This window comes from Sinocyclocheilus rhinocerous, unplaced genomic scaffold, assembly GCF_001515625.1.
Source record: "Sinocyclocheilus rhinocerous isolate Xijiao unplaced genomic scaffold, SAMN03320098_v1.1 scaffold2052, whole genome shotgun sequence".
NCBI classification, from domain to species: domain Eukaryota; kingdom Metazoa; phylum Chordata; class Actinopteri; order Cypriniformes; family Cyprinidae; genus Sinocyclocheilus; species Sinocyclocheilus rhinocerous.
This window is the reverse complement of record NW_015664223.1, coordinates 39367-62313: the sequence shown is the minus strand read 5'-3', so window position 1 is coordinate 62313 and position 22947 is coordinate 39367. Positions and strand designations below refer to the sequence as shown.

The following is a 22947-nucleotide window of genomic DNA, read 5'->3' as shown; positions in this document are numbered from 1 at the left end:
AATGTCATAAAACTATAAAAAAAAAAATACTAATTCAAAACATTAATAAATATCATAAAATTAAAAATAACAAAAAAACTGAAATAGAAAAAAAAAATAATAATTATGTAGACATGATAAAAAAACACTAAAAAAACTGACAAAAATACACAATAAAATGACTACAATTTTAACTAAAATTAAAATAAAAATGGCAAATATAAGAAACTAATTCAAAATAAAAATAACTAAACAAAACTGAAATAAAAAATAATAAACTATATAGACATGTTTAAAAAAAACAACAAAAAAGCACAACAAAATGTCTAAAACGAACTAAAATTATAATGAAAAGACAAAAAATAAAGTAAAACTGATCAAAAATATCAACAAATATTGTAAAACTAAAAATAACTAAAAACTGAAATAAAAAATGATAAAAACAATATAGCCACTAATAAAACCAACAAAAACCGTTATCTAAAATTAAAGTTTAAACAGAAAATATAAAAATAAAACTGAGTAAAAATATTAAAAAATATGGTAAAACTAAAAATAATGAAACAAAAATTGAAATGAGAAGTAATATAAACAATATAGACATTAATAAAACCGACAAAAACACAACAACCAAATGTCTGAAACATTAAAAGAGTCAAATGAAAATGAGAAGCTGGATGCATGAAGTACGCACAGCTCTCCAGCTGCATGGTGCAGGTCTGTACGTCCATCGGGAAGTTCTTCAGATCCATCGGGCAGGACAATATTAACGTCAACCTACAGACAACGTGACAGACACACTGCGTTATATAATATCATTATAATATCAGACCTGATTCATGTGACTGCAGTGTTTAATGTTAGACGAGTTCATCTGAGAAACACCTGCAAGCTCAGTCCTCGGCCGATCTATGACTTATGCATGAATTCAGAGCTGATGGCTTGTGATTTATAGAAACAGCATTTATGAAAACTAGGACAGCGTCATATCAGCTCGTTTTCAAAATAAACATGTGGATTTACGATAAGAGATCTGTTCAGGGCTCGTGTTCGCTCGAATCACTAGTGAAGAGAAAAGCTTCGATTTATACATACGATTTTACTATTGTTTGAGCACTATAGTAAAATATTTCTGTTTTGCATTCTGTTTAACTCAATGCCATTTGAGAACTAGACCTGATGTTCTTCAGCATGACTTGAGATGCAAAGAGCATCGCATCTTTAAGACTATAAATAGAGCACAATCTGAGAGATTTATGATTTATTTTGTGCTATAACTTTTCATAAACATTCTAAAACTTAAGTTAGATTATAAATGAAACAATGCCATTTTTTCAATATGTTAGTGTTATTTTTGTATTTATATACTATTATAGTATTTATTAATATTTTGAATTACCTTTTATTTTTTAGATGTTTGGTTTTATTAATTTGTGCCTTTGTGCATTCTTATTAGTTTTTTCTTATATGCTTTCATTTGTTTTATTTCAGTTTTAGTTGTAGTAATCTTATTACTTCAACTTTTATTTCAGTTTTCATTTGTTTTTGTTTTTTTTTAGTTTTTCATCCAATATTAATATTTTATTTCAGCTTTCATTTTAACTGTACTTTCAGTAATTTCATGTGCTTTTGTCATTTTTATTCCTTGTTTTATGTTTCTATTTAGCTTTCATTTCGATTTTAGATTCTATAATTATTTTTAATATTAAGCTGTTTTAATCTCTTTTTTTAATATTTCTATTTAGCTTTTATTTTAATAGCTTTTTGTGCTTTTGTCACTTTTATTCGTTTTTTTTTATATTTCCTTAATTTATTTTTATTTTGTTATTTTTATTTTAGTAATTTTAGTACTTCAACATAAAATGTTTTATTTTATTATACTTCAATTTAATTTTAGTTGCCATGGCAACAATTCTAATTTAAGTTTTTTAAGTAAGTTTTTCATCTAATATTGATATGTTCTTTTATTTCAGCTTTATTTGGATTAATGGAATGGTTTTAGTTCAGTGTCACACAGGCCTGTATGTTCAGCGTTTTGCTCTTTGAATGCTTTAAAGCCAGTCCTGCGCTCGAGCTTCAGCTTCAACTGAGATGATTGTAAATAAGCGCCGATCATCAGGCTCTTGAGCAAGCTTTAACTGATCCTGACTTCAGTCGTTCTCTTGTGTTTTTGCTGCTGAGTGAATCGCTGAACGTCTCTTACTATGTGACAAACATATCCCATCAGTGCAGAAGAGTGAACAGCTTTATTATCAGATGAATTTGATGTCTTCTGCTCTTATTTGGTTTGTTTTAGTACTTCAGCTTACACTTGTTACATTCATAGACTATAAAAACATGGACGTAGTGTCTGTGACGTCACCCGTAGGTTCCTGAAGAGGTTTTTGAAGCCTAAAGTGGGCGGAGGCGGCTGTCGCCATCTTGGCAGCACGTCACCGCGCGTCACTCCCGGATAATCGAAAATGGGCAAAGAGGCGTGAGCTGGTTTCTAAAACCACGCCCACCTAGCTCGACGGTGGTGACAGCAGCGGCAATCCACCTGTCACTCAAGTGGCCACGCCCTTAATTATGCAGAACTTTAAGGCTTAATATAATTTAAACGGATGAGTTATAAAAAAATTCACCCCCCTCACAGTTGTCATGAAGGGCAAAATTAGCTATATAGACCAAAACCACTTTTTGTACCAGGCTGTAAACACTTTTTTTTCAGCTGTAAATTTGGGCATTTTAACATGGGGAGTCTATGGGATTGACTCCCTTTTGCAGCCAGCCTCTAGCGGCCAGTCGATGAATTGCAGTTTTAGTCACTTCCTTGTTGGTTTCACGAGAGAGAGCGGGAGGTTGCCGCTTGTTAAATACATGACATACAATTTTCAGTATTACATTTCAGATTGCAGTATTTTTCAAACAGAAGTAACTGTGAAATTACATATAAAGGATTCTTAAGTCCTGCTAAAGTGGGTCAAAGAGCAGTCTAAAATTCAGCTAATTCCATTGATTTAGATTTAATACATTTTCATTTAATTGCAATTGACATGTAATTACTATAAGTGTCTTAAAATATTCAGTTCACACTAATTCTTGTCAATATTTACTCATTGCTTCAAAGCCATATGACTTTCTTCTGTGGGAAATGGAGAACGTTTAGGGTTAGAGTTATTTCACCCAGAAATGAAAATTCTGTCATTAATTACTCGATTATTAATGATATAATCATTAATTACTTTAATGAAATCAAAAAACGAGAGCTCTCTGACCCTCCATAGATAGCAATGTAACTGAAACATTCCCAGGCCCAGAAACGTATATTAGAATTGTTAAATAAAGTCGATATTTCTGTTTTCTTTGTGCACAAAAAGTATTCTTTTCTCATAAAATTAAATTTGAACCACTGATGTCACATGGACTATTTTAACAATGTCCTTACTACCTTTCTGAGCCTTGAATGTATCAGATACATTGCTGTCTATGGAGGGTCAGAGAGCTCTTGGATTTCATCAAAAATATATTATTTGTGTTCCGAGGATGAGCGGAGGTCTTACGGGTTTGAAATAACATGTGGGTAATTAATGACAGAATTTTCATTTTTGGGTGAACTAACCCTTTAATGCTGCACTTTTCCATACTACAATACACACACTGACTTGTAGGCTTTCAAGTTTCAGAAAAAGGGACAAAAAACTATAAATATATTCCAAGTCTTCAAATAAAAAGATATATTTTCTAAAAGCAAAGGCATACTTTTCCCTCCTTATTTAAACTGTTTTAAATTAAGTTTTAGTTACTAGTCCACATCTGTTTCGACATTTTCTCAAATCCCTCTGTGGTAATGTTGGCAATAAAGCAGATTTTGCCTGGAAATGAACAGAAGAAAGGAAACAAGACAGAGTCAAAGTGTATTGGCTAAGTGTGTGGGTGCAAAAGTGGCCATGCACTGTAATTTTGATAGTACAGTCGTAACACAAAGAGAATGATAAATAATGTTATTGTTCCAAACCTGAATGACTTTATTCCTTCTGTGGAACACAAAAGAAAAACATTATGGTCCAAACAACACTGGTCCTCCACTATCATTATATATAGCTACATAAACACTGAGACATTTTCTTCATCAGCATCTACACAGGAGAAAGAAAATCAGGTTTGGAACAACAGGCAGGCGAACAAATGATGAGAATTAAAAAAAATTTTTACAATCTCTTTAAGCTAGTCTAAAACAGTTTCAGCTGTGCTTCTCTCACTTTTTTTTTTTCATTGTGATCTCTCATACACACATGTAATTAATTGTCATGCTTGGTTCTTCATTAAACTACATCAATGGCTAAAATTAATCAGCCATCAGTGAGCATGTCACGCTCAGCCGTCCAAAACTGCTGATTTTGCCTTAGGATAAAAGATATATTTTATAATCTTTGAAATTAGCCTCAGATGGCATAATTGCAGGGTGTACTCAGACTGGTTGTACATTTCGATCTGTTTCTCACACACAGCTGCTTTAGGGGACTATGGTGTAAAATAGAGTTGCATGAACTTGTTATGGAACTTTAATGGGGTTTTTTCTGGCACTTCAGAGTACCTTGTCACCATAAGCTTTCATTTGATAGAAAATAGATTTTATTTTCAAAATGTTTATATTGAAAGCCTGTGGTCAGTGTTTTTAAGGAAAAGAGTTGGGTCAATATTCAGCTACACTTCTTTTGTTGTGTCCCATGGACAAAAGGTAAGTCATGAAGTGTTGGAACATGCATACAATGGAAAATAATGATTAATAATTACAGAATTTTAATATATATATATATATTTTTTTTATCTCTGAAATTATCCTGTTTTATACACTTTTGCAGCATTAGTTATGGATGTATTTTTCCGATTCTTTTTTCCAGTAAAGATTTTTCTTAAAGTCCTCATTAAAGAGTCATAAGCCAAAAAAAAGTGTTGGACAAAAAGGTTCAAAAAAGGTACAAAACATGGTTGCTGAAGCCACGCCCACCTAGCTCGACGGTGGTGACGGCAGCGGCAATCCACCTGTCACTCAAGTGACTTTAACTGTCACTTAAAGTTTACTCAAAAGTAAACTTTAAGGCTTAATATAATTTAAACGGCTGAGTTATAAAAAAAATTCACCCCCTCGAGGTTGTCATGAAGGGCAAAATTAGCTATATAGACCAAAATCATTTTTTGAACCAGGCTGTAAACATGTTTTTTTCTGCTGTAAAGTCGGGCATTTTAACTTTGGGGAGTCTATGGGATTGACTCCCTTTTGCAGCCAGCCTCTAGCGGCCAGTTGACGAATTACAGTTTAAGTCACTTCCGTGTTGGCTTCATGAGAGAGCGGGAGGTTGCCGCTTGGTTATATTTCAGTCAGTTGCCAAGGCAACACTTCTATTTTTGCTTAAGTTTAAGTGTAAGTTTTCCATTATTTGTGCTTTTGTGTCTCTTTTTGTTTTAAATCTATTAGCTTTCATCAATTTTTATTTATTTTAGTTTTTGTCATTTTTGTTTTTCAATTTGAGCTTATTTTCAGTTAGTTGAAAAGGCAACATTTCTCATTTTGTTTAGTTTTTAATCTTGTATTTAGATTTTTTATTTCAGCTTTCATTTTAATTTTAGTTTAGTCATTTTGTTATGTGCTTTTGTCATTTTTATTAGATTTAAAAAAAAATTTTTTTTTCAGTTTTAGTACTTTAACTTAAACGTCTTTTGTTTCAGTTAGTGGCTAAAGCAACATTTCTTATTTCGTTTAAGTTTTTCATCATTTATATAGTTTATTTCAGCTTTCATTTTAATTTTGTGCTTTTATCATTTTTATTCATTTTTAAATATTTCTATTTAGCTTTAATTAATTTTTATTTCAGTTTTAGTCATTTTAGTACTTCAACTTAAAATTTTATATTTTATTTTTATTTAAATTTAATTTCAGTTGCCAGGGCAACATTTGAAATATTTTAGGTTTAAGTTTTTTCATCTAATATTTATTTATCATTTAGTTTTATTTCTTTCATTTTAATTTTAGTTTTAGTCATTTTGGTTTTAAACATTATTTATATTTTATTTTTATTTAAATTTAATTTCAGTTGCCAGGGCAACATTTGAAATATTTTAGGTTTAAGTTTTTTCATCTAATATTTATTTATCATTTAGTTTTATTTCTTTCATTTTAATTTTAGTTTTAGTAATTTTGGTTTTAAACATTATTTAAATATTTTGTGCTGTTAATTAGTTTTTGTTCTTCTAAAACATTCATTCTGTTTGATCAAACGAAACAAATCAATTTAAATTTAAATTTAAATTTTTTTTTAAAAATATGAAGATCTGCTCCAGATTTAACCCTGAAATGCCTGAGATATGAAAGTCAGAGAAATAAACAATTTTTGAAAACTTTACACAAAATATAAAAGAAGTTTAAAAAAAAGTTTGCATATGTGTTTTATATGTTGTACCATTTTTGATCCATCAGGTTTTTATGGCTCATATAGTCTGATATAGTGAGAATATAAAGAAAAAACTTTTATAAAGAGACTCAATCTGAACAAAAATCTGAATTTTCTGCAGATGCTGATATTTATATGATGATATTCTGCTGCTTGTAATGTAAATTAGTGAGATGTTTCTAACAGTGCAGCAGATACTGACATAAAGTGATCTAAATATCAGTGGTCGCTCTATATCTGCAGTAATCAGTAATCTGTCTCAGTAAAATGAGAGTGAAATGCTCCAAACATATAATGCAGTGATTGAGAGCTGAAGAAATAAAGGCTCCTCAGAAGATGTGAGATGTTCTGGAGGCTTGTGAAGATCATTCCTCCGCTGAGGAACAGTGAAAGTAAAGCTTCTGGAAACAAACGCTCCTCAAAAGATCCTGAGGATCAGATTTGAGACTCTAAAACATGATTGATGGAGAATCAAGTAAAGCTGAGCTGCTTCAGTCCAGTAAGTGTTCATCTGGAGATATTACTGCAGTTATTCTGACCTTTACTTGATAAAAACCAGTCCAGATTCACAGCAGAAACACACGAGAAGCTCCAGCTGAAGCTGGACGTTTGTACAATTACTGGATAAAAGACTCTGAACTATCAATCAGAAGGCATGCAGTAGACTTATAAGTGTTCGTATAGAGTTAATACGTCTTCATACCTGATGCTGTACAGGACGGTCCCATCCTTGAAGATCCTCAGGAGCTTGTTTTCCGTCGTGACGTCGTGGAAGTTGGCTCCCTTCTCGTTGGCGAAGAACAGGTCTGGTTTCCAGATGGAGTCCAGCATGGACGGGTCCAGATCCAGAGAGGAGTCGGGATACTCGCTGTAGGCCAGCCGAGGGTCGTTCCACTTCTGCCGCAGGAAGATGTTCACCCTGTAGTCCTGAGACGCGAGTACAGTCACCGGCGTTTCAATGATCGTCCGTGCCAAGGCGAGACATTTACAAAATATCTTCATGGAACATGATCTTTACTTAATATCCTAATGATTTTTGGCATAAAAGAAAAATGTATAATTTTGACCCATACAATGTATTGTTGGCTATTGCTACAAATATACCCCAGCGACTTAACACTGCTTTTGTGCTGCAGGCTCACATTTGATTTGTTGGAATCGGACAAAAAAAAGCCTGAGCTACAGCCGTCTGAAGTCGACGAAGTCAGTTCTAAAAAACTCAAGATGAAGTTTTCTGAAGGTTCCAAAACAAAATCACCAGCAAAATTGCATTGTTTTCTCCACTTCCTTCCTTCCTATTAATTACTATACTAATAATCACAACATAGCCATTTTTTATTTGATCTTTGTTAGATCAAAGAACATAAGAACAGATGCAAAAAAAAGCAACAACAGTAGAACAAATATAAGAAAGAATCAAACAGGCCGAGTGCACGAATCTAAACAAAAGCATTCAAGTAAGAAAAACGAATAATCAAATGTAAAAATCACTTCAGTGTGTTTATTACAAATAAATTGATTATTAAAACTACAAAAGCAGTTCAATCAAGATCAGAATTTTCATTTTTTGGGGTGAACTAACCCTTTCACTTCATCATAACATGTAGAGCAAAGCCATTCAGTGACTTTATAAGCATTTCTGTGTGCTTTTGTTCAAAGTTTAGCTTAACTAGAGAAATCCAATGCCATTCAAGGTTTTCATTAGACAAAGCTCTGTGAAAATGCTGTTGGACGAATATATTAGCCAGACTTTTTGTTCCATTCATTACAAGCAAATAATGGCATTACAAAAAGCCTATAATAATCAAGCTAATTAACTGCCGAAATATAAAGATAAGTAGCATCATTTAGTGTGCGCATTTTCTTTAAAATGCATTAACAGCATTTTATTACAGTTAACAATGTATTATATATATGTATAAAAATATTATAAATTGTATAAATGTATTTTAAAATATTTACGCATATATATATATACATTTATACAATTTATATTTCATACATGAAAAATAAAAACAAATTTTTTAAATATTTTAAATATATTTTATACATCTGTCTATATATATATAGATCTAAATATATTCTAGTTATTAGAATTATGACACAAAAGTAAATACTCCAGATGCATTACATTATTTTAAGAAATCATTATTTTAGAAAGCAATGAAATATATAAAATCATAAATTAAATGTAGTGTTTTTTCACATCATTTTAATGTTGTTTTGTCCAAAATCATCAAGCTCTAGTGGTATTTAGTATTCTCTGTAGAGTTGATTAGTGGACTTGTATGACTGGCTGCTTAAGAATGATCATCAGAAACATGTCAACAAAATTAGCATTTGATCAAAGCAGCGTCTCTGGTGCTCGTGTTTAATATCCACTGGAGATGGATTTCAGGAATATTCCTTGGGAAAGAAGCATGCGAGCTGGGAATTGTTTACGTCTGGAAATCTCCAAACGTGACTCTAATCGATCTGAATTCAGATCCAGAGCTTCGTTCTCCGTCTGAGTTATTAAGACTAAAGCGCTTTAATGCCAGTGTGTGTAGAACAAGGAGCACTGAGGGAATGTTTCAGTACAGCGTCAGTGGAAGGTGAAATCTTGTTTTCAGAGCTCACTTCTTTATTGGATTTTATTCATGTGATTGATTGGAAAGTGTTGATTAGAGATGATTTGCAACAGTAAGAACAGTAAATGGATAATAATTCCTTTTAGCAAAGTAAACGACAAACACTCACCATAGTGGTTTCTGTCACTGAGCCGAAGCTGTTGATGAATATATTACACGTGACGTTCACAGGAGGACCTGCAGACGACAAATAAGAACAACATGATGTTAAATAGCAAATAATTCAGCAACGTTCACATGTTAAGCCACTGAGTTCACCATTCAGATGACATGTAGTAGCATTCAAAGCTTTGGGGTTGGTAAGATTTAGTCTCTTCTGCTCAGCAGGGCTGCATTTATTTGATTAAAAATATAGTCAAAAATCTGAAATATTATTAGAATGTAAAACAGCTGTTTTCTATGTGAATATGTGTTAAACTGTAATGTATTTCTGTGATGCGCAGCTGTATTTTCAGCATCATTACTCCAGTCTTCAGTGTCACATGATCTTCAGAAATCATTCTAATATGCTGATTTATAAGAAACATTTCTGATTATTATCAATGTTGAAAACAGTCGTGCTGCACAATATTTTTGTGGAAACTGTGATACATTTTATTTTCCAGGATTCACAGATGAATAGAAAGTCCAGAAGGACAGCATTTATTTGAAATAGTAATCTTATGTAACATTATAAATGTCTTCACTGTCACTTTTGATCGATTTAATGCGTCCTCGATGAATAAAAGTATTAATTTCTTTAAAAAATAAAACAACTTTTGAATGGTAGTGCTTCACAAAAGCATATTAGTTCAAAGCTGAATTTTCAGCGTCATTACTCCAGTCTTCAGTGTCACGTGATCTTCAGAAATCATTCTAATATGCTGATTTGCTGCTCAAGAAACATTTCTGATTATTATCAATGTTGAAAACAGTCGTGCTGCACAATATTTTTGTGGAAACCATGATACATTTTATTTTTCAGGATTCACAGATGAATAGAAAGTTCAGAAGAACAGCATTTATTTGAAATAGAAATCTTTTGTAACATTATAAATGTCTTTACTGCAGAGTTATTTTAGTATTATTTATATACTACCATAGTTTTTAATACTATTTTGAATTTGTTTTTATTTATATAACCTTTTTTTCTTTTTAGGATTTATGTACTTTTGTCATTTTATTTATTTTTTTTAATATATATATTTCAGTTTCAGATCTAGTTTTATTTATTTCCAGTTTATCATTTAAGTGCCTTAATTTAATTTAGTTAAATTAACATTTCTAATTTTCATATAGCTTTTCATTTAATGTTTTATTTCTACATCTATTTCGATTAGCAAAAATGTTTTAATAGTTTTATTTTTAAATAAAAATAATAACCCCTGCTTTACTGTCACTTTTGATCAATTTAATGCATCCTTGCACTATCACGTAACTGAAATAATGTACATTAACTACCTTTTGACAATATTTGATTATACATGCAACTGTAATATTCATTATATTAATGAATATGAATTAATGAATTTTCATTATATATTTAACTCTAATATTTTATTTCAGCTTTTACTAAATTTGCAAGTTTTATTTTTAGTTAACAATAAAAACCCTGCTTTACTGTCACTTCTGATCAATTGAAAGCATCCTCGTACAGTATCGTAACTCAAATACTGTATACTGATTGCCTTTTTATAGTTATAATCCTTGTCTACACTTCACAGTTTCTTCATTTCTGTTGTATCCCTCACTAGTAACTCACTTCTGCTAAATGAATCCGTGTCAATATTTTAACATGTATGCGTTTGCTCTGAAATGGTTAATGTAGATCGAAAATATTCAATGCAAGAAGTAAAGCATTGTAATAGATTGTGACTATATATCGCTACAGCCTGGTTTTTTGAGCAGATTGTAGCCTGTCATGCATGTTAAAAATCATGAAAGGAGTTTATTAAGGTTCTCTAGGTGCAGCGTTCTAAAAATAATCCATTCGATGCGCCTCGGAGGAATTTTGAACCTCGTGAATGTTTTCTAACAAGATTGTGTTTTAATCACTCCTGGGCACAAACACATCCACACCAAACTGAGCTGAATCAAAGCTGGCGCTCGTCTGCTGGAGAGCCGAGGAGAAACAGACAGACGCGGTAATAGCGTCCTTCAGATACTGCTCCGAAACAAATAAAGTAAGAGACTGTTAAATAACACAGCAGATGAACGCAGACGAATTACTCGATCCTTTGACAGACACCATTCACTTCCAAAATACACTGAAGTAAAACTAGTTCCTCTTATAGAAACCTTCTCAGTATTGCATGAGCAGATGACTTTATTTGGAATATAGGAATATAGTGAGAAGTTGTACCAGTGTTATTTAGTATCAAGATACTGTTTTATACAGTAACATAATATATAACATATATGTTTCAACATATATCATTTGTGACCCTGGAGCACAAAACCAGTCATAAGGGTCAATTTTGTGAAACTGAGATGTATGCATCATCTGGAAGCGTGCAAAAAAACAATCTAAATATTGAGAAAATCATCTTTAAAGTTGTTCAAATGAAGCTCTTAGCAATGCATATTACTAATCAATAATTAAGTTTTGATATATTTATGGTAGGACATTTACAAAATAACTTCATGGAACATAATCTTTACTTAATATCCTAATGATTTTTGGCATAAAAGAAAAATCAATAATTTTGACCCATACAATGTATTGTTGGCTATTGCTACAAATATACCCCAGCGACTTAAGACTGCTTTTGTGCTGCAGGGTCACATATAATATAACTTTTAGTTTTTTACTTGCACTTCAAGTTAAACTAAATGAAATAAAAAATGTTGCCAGCTGAAACGAATTTATTTTATTTCAAGTGATGAAATTTTATATAGTCAATTATGTGTCTCAGGCATATTTCACCTAAAAATCAACAAAGAAATAATGAATTATATTTTGCATAAAGAAAATTAAGCCTATATTAGGATTTTTTTTCAGTTAATTTTAACAATTATCCATATCCAACAATTACTCATACTAAATCCTTACTGCTGTACTTAAAACAAAAACAAATAATTAACTATATTCTGCATAAGGAAAATTAACCCTATAGCTATTTTTTGCATTGTAAAATTAATGTAATCAATTATGCACATTACATCCTAAATGTAGAAAAAAAAACAACAACAGAGAAATAATAGAAAATGTAGCATATATTAAGATTTGCATTGTGACATTAATCAATTATGCAGATTTCAATTAAAAACATTGTATTACATTTATAGTACATTACATTATAGTAATACAGTTAAAAACACTGTGTCTACTGATGAGGATAAGACAGTAAAATATCCTAAAAAGAAAAAAATTAATAATTAGTGGTGTTTTTGTGGCACAAAATATAAAAAAATGACAAGAAACTACATTATTAGCATGAACGATCAATAAACAATACTTCTACAACCTTTATTAATCTTAGCTAACATTAGTTATTTCACTGTGAACTATCATGAGCAAACAATGAACAATTGTATTTGACTATTAAAAAGATTAATAGCTATACAGATATTTTGCTCAATGTTAACTAATGCATTAACTAATTTTAACAAATGAGTTACTGAATTATATTCTTAAAACAATTTATATATTTAGATAATTTATGCATGAATAATTTCTTGTTTTTTTATATTGTGGTGAGATGTGTGCGTGAGATGTAAGTGTAAAGCTGATGGTTGACGGAACATGTTTCAATGAGTTCATTTGATCCAATTAATTATGGAAAAAATAGCATGTTAAAATGCATTTAATGCACCGCCTAAAGCATCGTAAGCCTAAGTTGACCGTAGCTCTATTGGTTTCAATGGGTCTATGATGTACTTAAGTGGTTAGTTCACCCAAAACTGCGTTTTACTCACCCCCGAGGCATCCTAGGTGTAGCCTCGCTACAGAAGACCTTTGTTCACCCCCTGGAGCCGTGTGAGACACTTTTTATTTATGGATGGGTGCTTTTTATTTCACTTCATTTGGACTGATGCATGCAACACCTGCTGAGTGCAATTAAACAGCTTGAAAGATCAAAGACACTTTTTAATATAACTCCGACTGGATTCGTCTGAAAGAAGAAAGTCATATACACCTAGGATGCCTCGGGGGTGAGTAAAACATTAAAGTGATTATTACGTTTTGAATATGGATATTTTTCTTACAAAAACGCATGGATTCGCTACAGAAGGCCTTTGTTCACCCCCTGGAGCCGTGTGAGACACTTTTTATTTATGGATGGGTGCTTTTTATTTCACTTCATTTGGACTGATGCATGCAACACCTGCTGAGTGCAATTAAACAGCTTGAAAGATCAAAGACACTTTTTAATATAACTCCGACTGGATTCGTCTGAAAGAAGAAAGTCATATACACCTAGGATGCCTCGGGGGTGAGTAAAACGCAGCCTAATTTTCATTTTTGGCTGAACTAACCCTTTAAGCTTATGATACTTTAGTGAAACACAGCCCAGACTCTACGTCATCCTACATTGATGCAGTTGCTGATGAACGTGATGCAGGACGACTGACTGCGTGATGAAGCCTATTAGAATGCAGTTATATGAGCCTAAAATTCAAGATACGAGTGCAAAAAAATCACACTATATGGGTTTTTGTCACAGCAGAACTGTTGAGCGCCTCTAATGAATCCACATTTTTGAACGAATCAAGTGAATCAGTGATTCAGTGACTTATTCATAAAGACAGTCGCTTGCTTTATTTCTGAATGAATCAGCTGTTTGAACGAATTGAATGAGGTAATGATTCAGTGACTCCTTCATAAGGACTGTCGCTTGTTTTTTGTTTCTGATCAAATGAGCCGTTTGAATGAATCGAGCGAGACAATGATTCAGTGACTCCTTCATAAAGCAAGACAGTCACTTGCTTCGTTTCTGACCGAAGCAGCCATTTAATCAAATCTAGTGAGGCAATGATTCAGTGATACGTTGATAAAGACAAGTTGCTTGTCTCGGCTGTGTCCGAAAACTGGAAAATGCTGCCTTCAGAAGACACATTTCAAGGTATGAAGGCATATCCGAATCCAATGTCAGCTTCACATCTGAGCTTCATCTGATGGATTTTTGAAGGCAGCATAGATGTATAGTGTCTTACAAGTCATTGCCTGATCAGAGGTGGCCCTCACTGAATGAATCAAGTGAGCCAATGATTCAGTGATTCGCTCATTGAGACCACCTACTGGGCAGTTTTATTTCATATTTTCAGTATCATTTCATTTTCTTTTTAAATCACTTCATATTTCAATATTCAATTTTTTAACCCATTAATGTCCATTTAAAACCCATTGACCTCATAGCATTATTGATGCAATTCTAATTGCGATGTAAATGCCACTTCAGATGCAGCTTCTGAAAACAATGTTATGTCCACATTGGTTTATGTGTAATACCTTCAAAATATTCATTTTAAAGCTATACTTTTTGTCATGTCTATTCAATGCTTTTCTCATTTAGCACATTAATGACATTAAATGATCTTTTTTGGGGGGTAATTTCTCAACCCAAATTGATGTGTGATTAATTTGTAATTGATTCAATTAATGAATAGGTGCATCATGTTATTATTTCGATTAAACATTTTAATCACTTGCAGCATTGTTTGTAAAAATCAATCTGAATCTGAGACATTATGATAAAGCAGCATCAGAATGTTTTGATTGATTGTAATCTCATGCATAAGAACAGCAGTGTAGTGATTTTTTATTTTCAGCGGTTTCATGCCTTTAAACTTGGGTCTTATCCGTGCGTCGTAACCTGACGTTCTGCCCATCAGTTTGTCCAGGAAATCCGAGGGAGACATCGCAGATGTAGATTCACGTCCCGTTATTCTCTCGTACTCTTTTCCTGCCGTTATCCTGAGACACAATAAACATCACAAACCATTCACTTATTTTGGAAACTCACTCTTAATGTTCTTTATGGTTATCATTATTTTTATAGGCATAAACTAATGTTCCCGGAACTGTTTTTGGTAATGTTATAAAATAAGAAAACTGCTTGGCAAATTAACATCTCTAGAATAGAATTAAGTAGAATTAAATGTATTTATCATAAAAAAATCTCTTTTTTTTATTTTATATCAATGCACTTGAGGCTCTTTGTCCTAGAGAATGAACTGAGGCAATAGAGCGGGGCTAGTTGTCACACTTTTACTCCACTGAATATCGTTTGAATGTCAATTTCTGTATAGACACAAACCAATATGAACTACAAACAAGTTATTTATCATGTCTGCCTTTGTTGTTCAGAAAATGAGATACAGTTCATTTAACACAAGTTGACCCTCATTGCGGGGCATGTTGTCACTATTGACACAAATAAAAGAAACAGCAAAAATGTCATATCATAATTAATGAAATGTGTGACAGTTTCAGTTCATTACTTTGTAGTGATGTTTGTCTTCATGTAAGTCAGTGAGGTTTTATTTTGTCTACTTATTAACCAATATACGTTACACAAATATGACACTGGATGATACAGAATATATTCTAATTAAAATGTGTTTTGAAGTAGATATTCAGACATCAACAGAGCAATGCTATTTTAGGCTATTTCTGACTAAAACCCTGAGTTACTGAGATATTGACCTTGTGACAACGAACCCCAGCTTCCTCTACCTATAGAATCACAAAAATAGAATGGAATCTTCATTGATCCGCACGCATTCGAATTTGAATTTGAACTGACGTTCTGATTTTAATCCGAGCATTCTTTGATTGTCATGGCAACGCGCGTTACAAGAGAACGATCAGAGACGCTCCTCGCGCTTTTGCGTTTCATAAACGTCCTTGTATTACTAACATTGAGCTGTTTCTAAGCCTAAACAGCTGTTGCTTTAACAGCTGAAGAAGTGAAGCACGTACCTGAAGTTGTGCATTTCTATCAAGCACGCGAGTAAAGTTGTGAGGAGTTTTACAGAAGGGCGAGTCATTCCTCTGGCCATGGGCTCAGAAACGCGCCCTGAACGAACGCCAGTCGCGTTTGATTCCGAGCTAAAACACAGCCGGAGGATTCCGCAGGTGAAGCCACTTCAGTCCAGAATCTCATGGTTCGTCAGTGTGAAAGGAACGACACCGACACGCCGCGGATCCGCTGTTACGCGTCCCCAAAGCGTCTAAAATCATTCTGCGCTCGAATCAGACGCAGCGGGAACGGAACGAGCGATTAGAGATGACGGATGCAGTCCTGTCTGTCGTTAAACGGTGTGGTTTCAGAGTGAGACGCGTCTGTCACCGCTGGAGAAGCTCTTCTGATGACAGACGCTGGATTGTGCGCCGGGTTCAGCACTTGGACAGCTCCGCGCCTCTCTGTGCGCATGCGCAACAAATCCGAAGTGGCGGATCGTGAGCACTTTACAGATCTTCTTTATGCACCAAGAGCTTGTAACACTCCAAAGAGAAAGGAAAAAATGAAATCGCATCATATGACCCCTTTAAAATCTGAAATGCTTAGGGAGTTTTTAAGAGTTAACCACCGAATTAAGTCTCGGTTAAGTTAAGGCTTGTACCCTCCGCCCCTGAAGTAGCCTAACTCAAAACAATATGTTTGTTTTAAAAGTATGTAGGCATATTCTTCCATGCATTCTGGTAGGGCTTTCAAATAACATTCCGACATAACCAAAAATATTAAATTAAAATGTGCGCGAAATAGACGCTCGCGAACAGAATTTGCGGTTGACAACGCGGTAACCATAGCAACCCGAGCAATTTCTGTTTCGGATCGGACGTAAAATCGAAGTATTGTAATTTTTTATTATTATACACATAATTTATTTAATTTTTTTTATTATTATTATTATTATACACATTTAATTTAATTTGTTATATTATATAAACATCACAAATACATCACAATAACATTTCGACATAACCAAAAATGTTACATTACATCAAAATGTGCACAAAACAGACGCTCGCGAACAGAATTTGCATTCGCCAATGCGGTAACCATAGTAACCGAGCGATTTCTGTTTTGGATCGGACGTAAAATCGAAGTACTGTAATTTTTTTATTATTTATATTTTATATTATTTCAACATCACAAATACATCACAATAACATTTCGACATAACCAAAAATATTAAATTACATCAAAATGTGCGCATAATAGACGCTCGCGAACAGAATTTGCGTTTGACATCGCGGTAACCATAGCAACCCGAGCAATTTCTGTTTTGGATCGGACGTAAAATCGAAGTACTGTAATTTTTTTATTATTTATATTTTATATTATTTCAACATCACAAATACATCACAATAACATTTCGACATAACCAAAAATATTAAATTACATCAAAATGTGCGCATAATAGACGCTCTCGAACAGAATTTGTGTTTGACAACGCGGTAACCATAGCAACCCGAGCAATTTCTGTTTTGGATCGGACGTAAAATCGAAGTATTGTAATTTTTTATTATTATACACATAATTTATTTAATTGTTTTTTTTAATTATTATTATTATACACATATTTAATTTAATTTGTTATATTATATAAACATCACAAATAAATCACAATAACATTTCGACATAACCAAAAATGTTACATTACATCAAAATGTGCGCAAAACAGACGCTCGCGAACAGAATTTGCATTCGCCAATGCGGTAACCATAGCAACCGAGCGATTTCTGTTTTGGATCGGACGTAAAATCGAAGTATTGTAATTTTTTTATTAATATTATACACATATTTGATTTAATTTGTTTTATTATTTAAACATCACAAATACATCACAAAAAATATTGTTTTGTGTAAAACGTCTTGGTTGACTTTTCGGGCCGCCATAAGAGATTTGAGATGCGCAAAACGAATCTCAGCCGATTCCGCCCAGATAATTAATGGCAGAAATTCCTTTAAATTGTCTATGCCTTTTAAAATTATTGAATGATTTGCACAATAATTGGAATCACAAAAACATCCTCAAGCTTTTACACATAAAATTAATAAAACATATTATATACTCAAGGGTTATTAGGTATAGAGATACTATTGTATTTTTAATATTTTGAATTCGTTTTTACATTTTAATTTTTAAGTTAAAGTTTGAGTAATTGTGTTGTGTTTTTGTCATTTTCATTTTTTTTAAATTGTTTTTTATATCTAGCTGAAAAAACGTTTAAGGAGTTTTTTATATTTTATGTTCTTTTTTTTATATTTATGATATTAGTTTTAGTTTTAGTTAATAACCCTGACTATATTCTCCTGCCACCCTATACAGAGGATAAGCTGTCTGAATGGAATTGATGGATAAATTCTATATTTTCTGTTGGTTTACCATTTTCAGGTTCAGTCATTAGCCATTGTTTAAAAAAAAATATTGTGGAAAACCTCTGTTGTTAATTGTTTTTTATTTTCTAAAATATCTATCAAATTGAAAAGGAAATAAACAATAGGCTCACCAGCTCACACCTCTAGGGAATTTATCAGGAACCCAGGTTGCCTTGGAAACAGATTCACTTAACGCATGATTGCAAATGCTAAAAGGTTGAGCGTGTTGCTTTAGTGCAGACGGGTCATGTCTGTGTGACTGACAGCATCAATCACATTATGTAGAGCCACAGACAGCTTTAGCAAAGTGTTTTCTTGTGTTTTGTCTCAATTCCTTTCTAGGAGCTGAGACCAAAGGTGTGTAGACATTTATTCCATCTGCTAGTTTTCCTATGATTCTGCCATGGGAGTCAATGGCAGCCTGTTGAACTAGGTAGTAAAAAATATGAAATCTGGCTTAATACTAAGACCATTTCAGTTTATACTTTTGCTGATTTGAAGCTTCTAGCACCACCAGCAATTGTGCCTGCATGTATTTATCCAACTTTCACTATTTTGAATGTTATTAAAATTGACATTCAAATTTCAAATTACACTTTATTTATTTAGCAGTGATGAACATACATTTAAAAAGCAATTGCAACATGTCAGTTATATCAAAACAAATACTAAATGAAACAAATAGGCCTACAATAATAATTCAACAGAAAAAAATGTATTTTTCACATTTCTATAATCAATTAAGATACATACTGTGTGGATAAATAATTAAAAGTATAGTATAGGCTTTACAGTAATTTACAGTTTTTTGGCTTTGTTATTTCTTATTTCTGTTAAGGTGTACAAGTAGTGACCTATTTCTATTTTAAAATAAGTCCTTCAGGGAACGAGGGTTACATACGTAACCGAGACGTTTTTTTTAGTTTATAGTTATTGTGGATAAAGAATTTTCCATATGAGTAAATGTATAATATACCATATATTAAAATTGATATCATTATCATGAAACAATATCTTATTTTTAGTTGAAATCCAATGTTTGTATTATTTTTAACAAAAAATAAATAAAAAATAAAACGCCCCCCTGCTCTTACATTAAACATACAGTGAATATATAGGAATATATAGGCTAGGTCCATTTAAAAATCTGGTGCACTGTAAAAAATTATTGTGATTTTAACAGTAAACAATGGTTCAAAACAGATATTAGTACTTCAATATGTTGGTTTATTAACATTACATCAGTTAATGAAATACGGTATTTTATTGTGAATTTAAGTTAAGTCTGTAAAACCTAAAATGTTGCATATTTTTTTACGGTGAAGTTCTGGCAACCACAGCTGCCGGTATTTTACCGTAAATGTCACAGATTTTGTTTTACATTGTGTGATTGGCCACAAAATTGCTATTTTATTTATATTTCTATAAAAAAAAAAATTTCACCTTGTTTTTTTGTTGGTTTATTTTTGTTTTTCCTTTTTCTGACAATGAATTCTGACTGAATGAGCTGTGTTGCCATGTTAAACAACTTACTGTTAAAAGGAACTACATTCCTTGGTGAAAGAATTGATCGTTCCAGGTATTATATAACTCATTATGTCTCGTCCTTCATCAGTTTTATAAAAGCAATAAGCCCCTCAAGGCCGTTCATTTGTGTTGTGCAGAAGAACAGCCCTTACCAATGGTGAAATCCCATAAAGCGCTGCCTTATTGGCTTTTTGCTTCATTAAATTACATTAGATATGAATTCTTTTGCCTCTGAGCGTATGAAAAATTAACAGCAACTGTTGCACAAACCATTCTGGTGATTAAAGCCAAGTGCAGAGGCACTGACAGACAGAAGAAGCACAAATGTATTATTAAACGACTGCTATTTATGAGATCATTTTATTCAGTGGCTGTATATATATTAGTAATCAAACACAAAAAAGCAAGCTGGCTCAAACTGACACTAGATTTCTTAGTGGTTCATTTTTACCCATTAACATGACAAAATGCAAAAGATAAAGAGGCTGACGATTTTTTTCCTATAGCCTCAAGTTGTCCACCTTATCCTGTTCTGTATGATTTCTGTGGCGCTTCAGGCGATGAATAATATCTGTTTGATCCACAATATGACAGGTCACTGCCACTGTCTCTGTCGAAACTCATTTCCTTCAACACCTTTAAATCAAACCCCGCCTGACCTACAAAACAGACTGACAATGAGTGACAAGAAAACCGAGCGCATTATTTCTATGATCTCGTACCTCGTAATTTGTGTCTGTCAGTGTCAAAACAGTGAACAGATCTCTGTTCGAAAGGATTTGTTCATGCAAAAATGAGAATTTGCTGTCTTTTCTGCAAAGCAGCAGTTCATTTGTGGGTGAGCTAGTGCTTTTAGACATTATTGTGGTTGACTAAAACTCAAAAGCTGCGGTTCGGGATTATGAAATATAAAAACTAATGCAAGAGAGGTGTCTCTATGTCTCTTCATGAGACAAGTGCAATTGGCCCGGCCGAAGGTGCGATCATCAAACTGGTCATTAAATCCTGTGAGCGATGACCTTTGGTCTGGTTGGAAGGCTAATTATATAGGAGACGCCTGGTTTAATTAAGATGTGGTCAGAGAGTGGCCTTTTTATACATTCTTATATAATACGTTCATTAAATCTGAACTGGATGCTGTCATAATATCATCGTTTAAAGCTGTAACGAATGAAAAATCAATGAAGGTCTCTGTATATGTCAGCTCTGTGTTTCTTATGTGACACATTATCCTTCAATCAGACGGCTGCGGAACAAAAAAAGAGAGAATGGGAACATTTCTGCTTTAAATAAAGTTCCAGACCAGTCATTTATCCATTGGAGAAAAGCATCTTTCCCAGAAAACACTGGCACTTCTGTTCAGTAAATCTGACTGAATCCACATGATGTTATGCTTTAGCTGAATCTTGTGTCTTTTGTAAATGGTTTACTATTAGGATGCAAATGTGATACTCCTCTTTTAAATGATTTTTCAGGATGATCCAGCCACAGCTCTGAAATGCAGCAGAGCCGGCGTTGTGTGAAAGCTCAACGCATGCGGACGTGTGAAACAGGCCTCAAGGTACAGCAGTCAGAATGGGTTATTTTACAGTATACCGTAGGTGTCAAATAAAAGGTCTTAGCATCTGCACAGATGACAGATGCCTAGATGCACGTGGAAATATGGTAAACATAGAGCAGAGAGTTGTGCATTTACCAGCGAATTTTCATTGGGAAAGAAAATGTTCTGAAAGTGGTTCCTCTGTGTTGTTATCGTTACAATTAGAGCTATTTTTAAAACTTTATTGTTATTGTCATTGGTGTGATCAGGCCTTAAAGGAATAGTTCACCCAAGAATGAAAATGTGCTCACTCTCAGGTCATCCAAGATCAGGATGAGTTTGTTTCTTCATCAGATTTGGAGAAATGTAGCACTGCATCAGTGTCTCAGCAATGGATGCTCTGCAGTGAATGGGTGCCGTCAGAATGAGAGTCCAAACAGCTGATAAAAACATCACAATAATCCACAAGTAATCCACAGCACTCCAGTCCATCAGTTAACATCTGGAGAAGACAAAAGCTGAAACAAATCCAGCATTAAGACTTTTTATTAATTTTAAACCATTGCTAAAATATGAGTCCATAATCCATAATAACGCTTCCTCCAGTGAAAAAGTGTTCTGATCTGAATCAGGAGAGAAATCTGCACAGATCAAGCAGCGTTTACAAGCCAAAACAGCTCTAAACAAATATGTGGCTGGATTTTGATGTGAGAGACAACAGGAGAGTTGACAACAGTCCAATTATGGATTATGGACTCGTTAAAAACATCATAATGCTGGATTTGTTTCAGCTTTTGTCTTCTCCAGATGTTAACTGATGGACTGGAGTGCTGTGGATTACTTGTGGATTATTGTGATGTTTTTATCAGCTGTTTGGACTCTCATTCTGACGGCACCCATTCACTGCAGAGCATCCATTGCTGAGACACTGACGCAATGCTACATTTCTCCAAATCTTCACTGCAAACATCTGAAGGTGAAACATAATCTCAGAGCTTCAGTGCAGGGTTTGTGTTATTGAATGTTTAGTAATGCAGTGATGCGCTTTGCTCAATAATTGAACACACGGTTTCGGTCCGAAAAAATATGCTTCTTCAAGCTTCAGCTGCTACAGGAAGCACTATAAGTGAAGTCCCATCCTTTATTTATAGAGGGATAAAACGGCACTCTATGCCATCAAAACTCCAGTGTACATGATGACAGTATTTCAGCTCTTACAGCAATCCCTTCACTGGCTCAGAGAAGGAACTCAAGACACTGTTTCTGCCGTACTCTGCCGCCGACGGCCCTTCATCAAGCCGTTCAGCTCAGACTCATTGATGGCATGACATTTGGCCTTAAAGTTTCCTGAAGAGTCACTAGTTTCACTCCCTTCAGAGTAAAAGTAGTGACTCTTCAGGAAATTTGATAAAGGTGGTAAATTTGATTCATTTCTGAAAATCATTTAAAAAATCTGATTCAACAGTTCATTTGGAACATTGGAATGTTTTCTGTTAACTGGGGTTCAACTGGTGCATATGCTGTAAATG

At 33.4% G+C, this 22947-nt stretch overlaps 1 protein-coding gene across 1 annotated transcript in view; it reads right to left on the bottom strand.

Moving 5' to 3' along the window:
- The window catches only part of LOC107730015 (glycine receptor subunit alpha-2-like), a 26959-nt gene extending 10818 nt beyond the window's left edge, over positions 1–16141 (bottom strand). Inside the window, exons 1-5 of the mRNA XM_016540762.1 lie at positions 15945–16141; positions 14803–14936; positions 9150–9217; positions 7114–7337; positions 674–756 (exon numbers count right to left, since the gene is read on the bottom strand). Coding sequence (XP_016396248.1) covers positions 674–756; positions 7114–7337; positions 9150–9217; positions 14803–14936; positions 15945–16024 — 589 coding nt within the window. The 5' untranslated portion in view covers positions 16025–16141. The remainder of the gene's footprint in view (positions 1–673; positions 757–7113; positions 7338–9149; positions 9218–14802; positions 14937–15944) is intronic.
- Positions 16142–22947: the final 6806 nt, after the last annotated feature.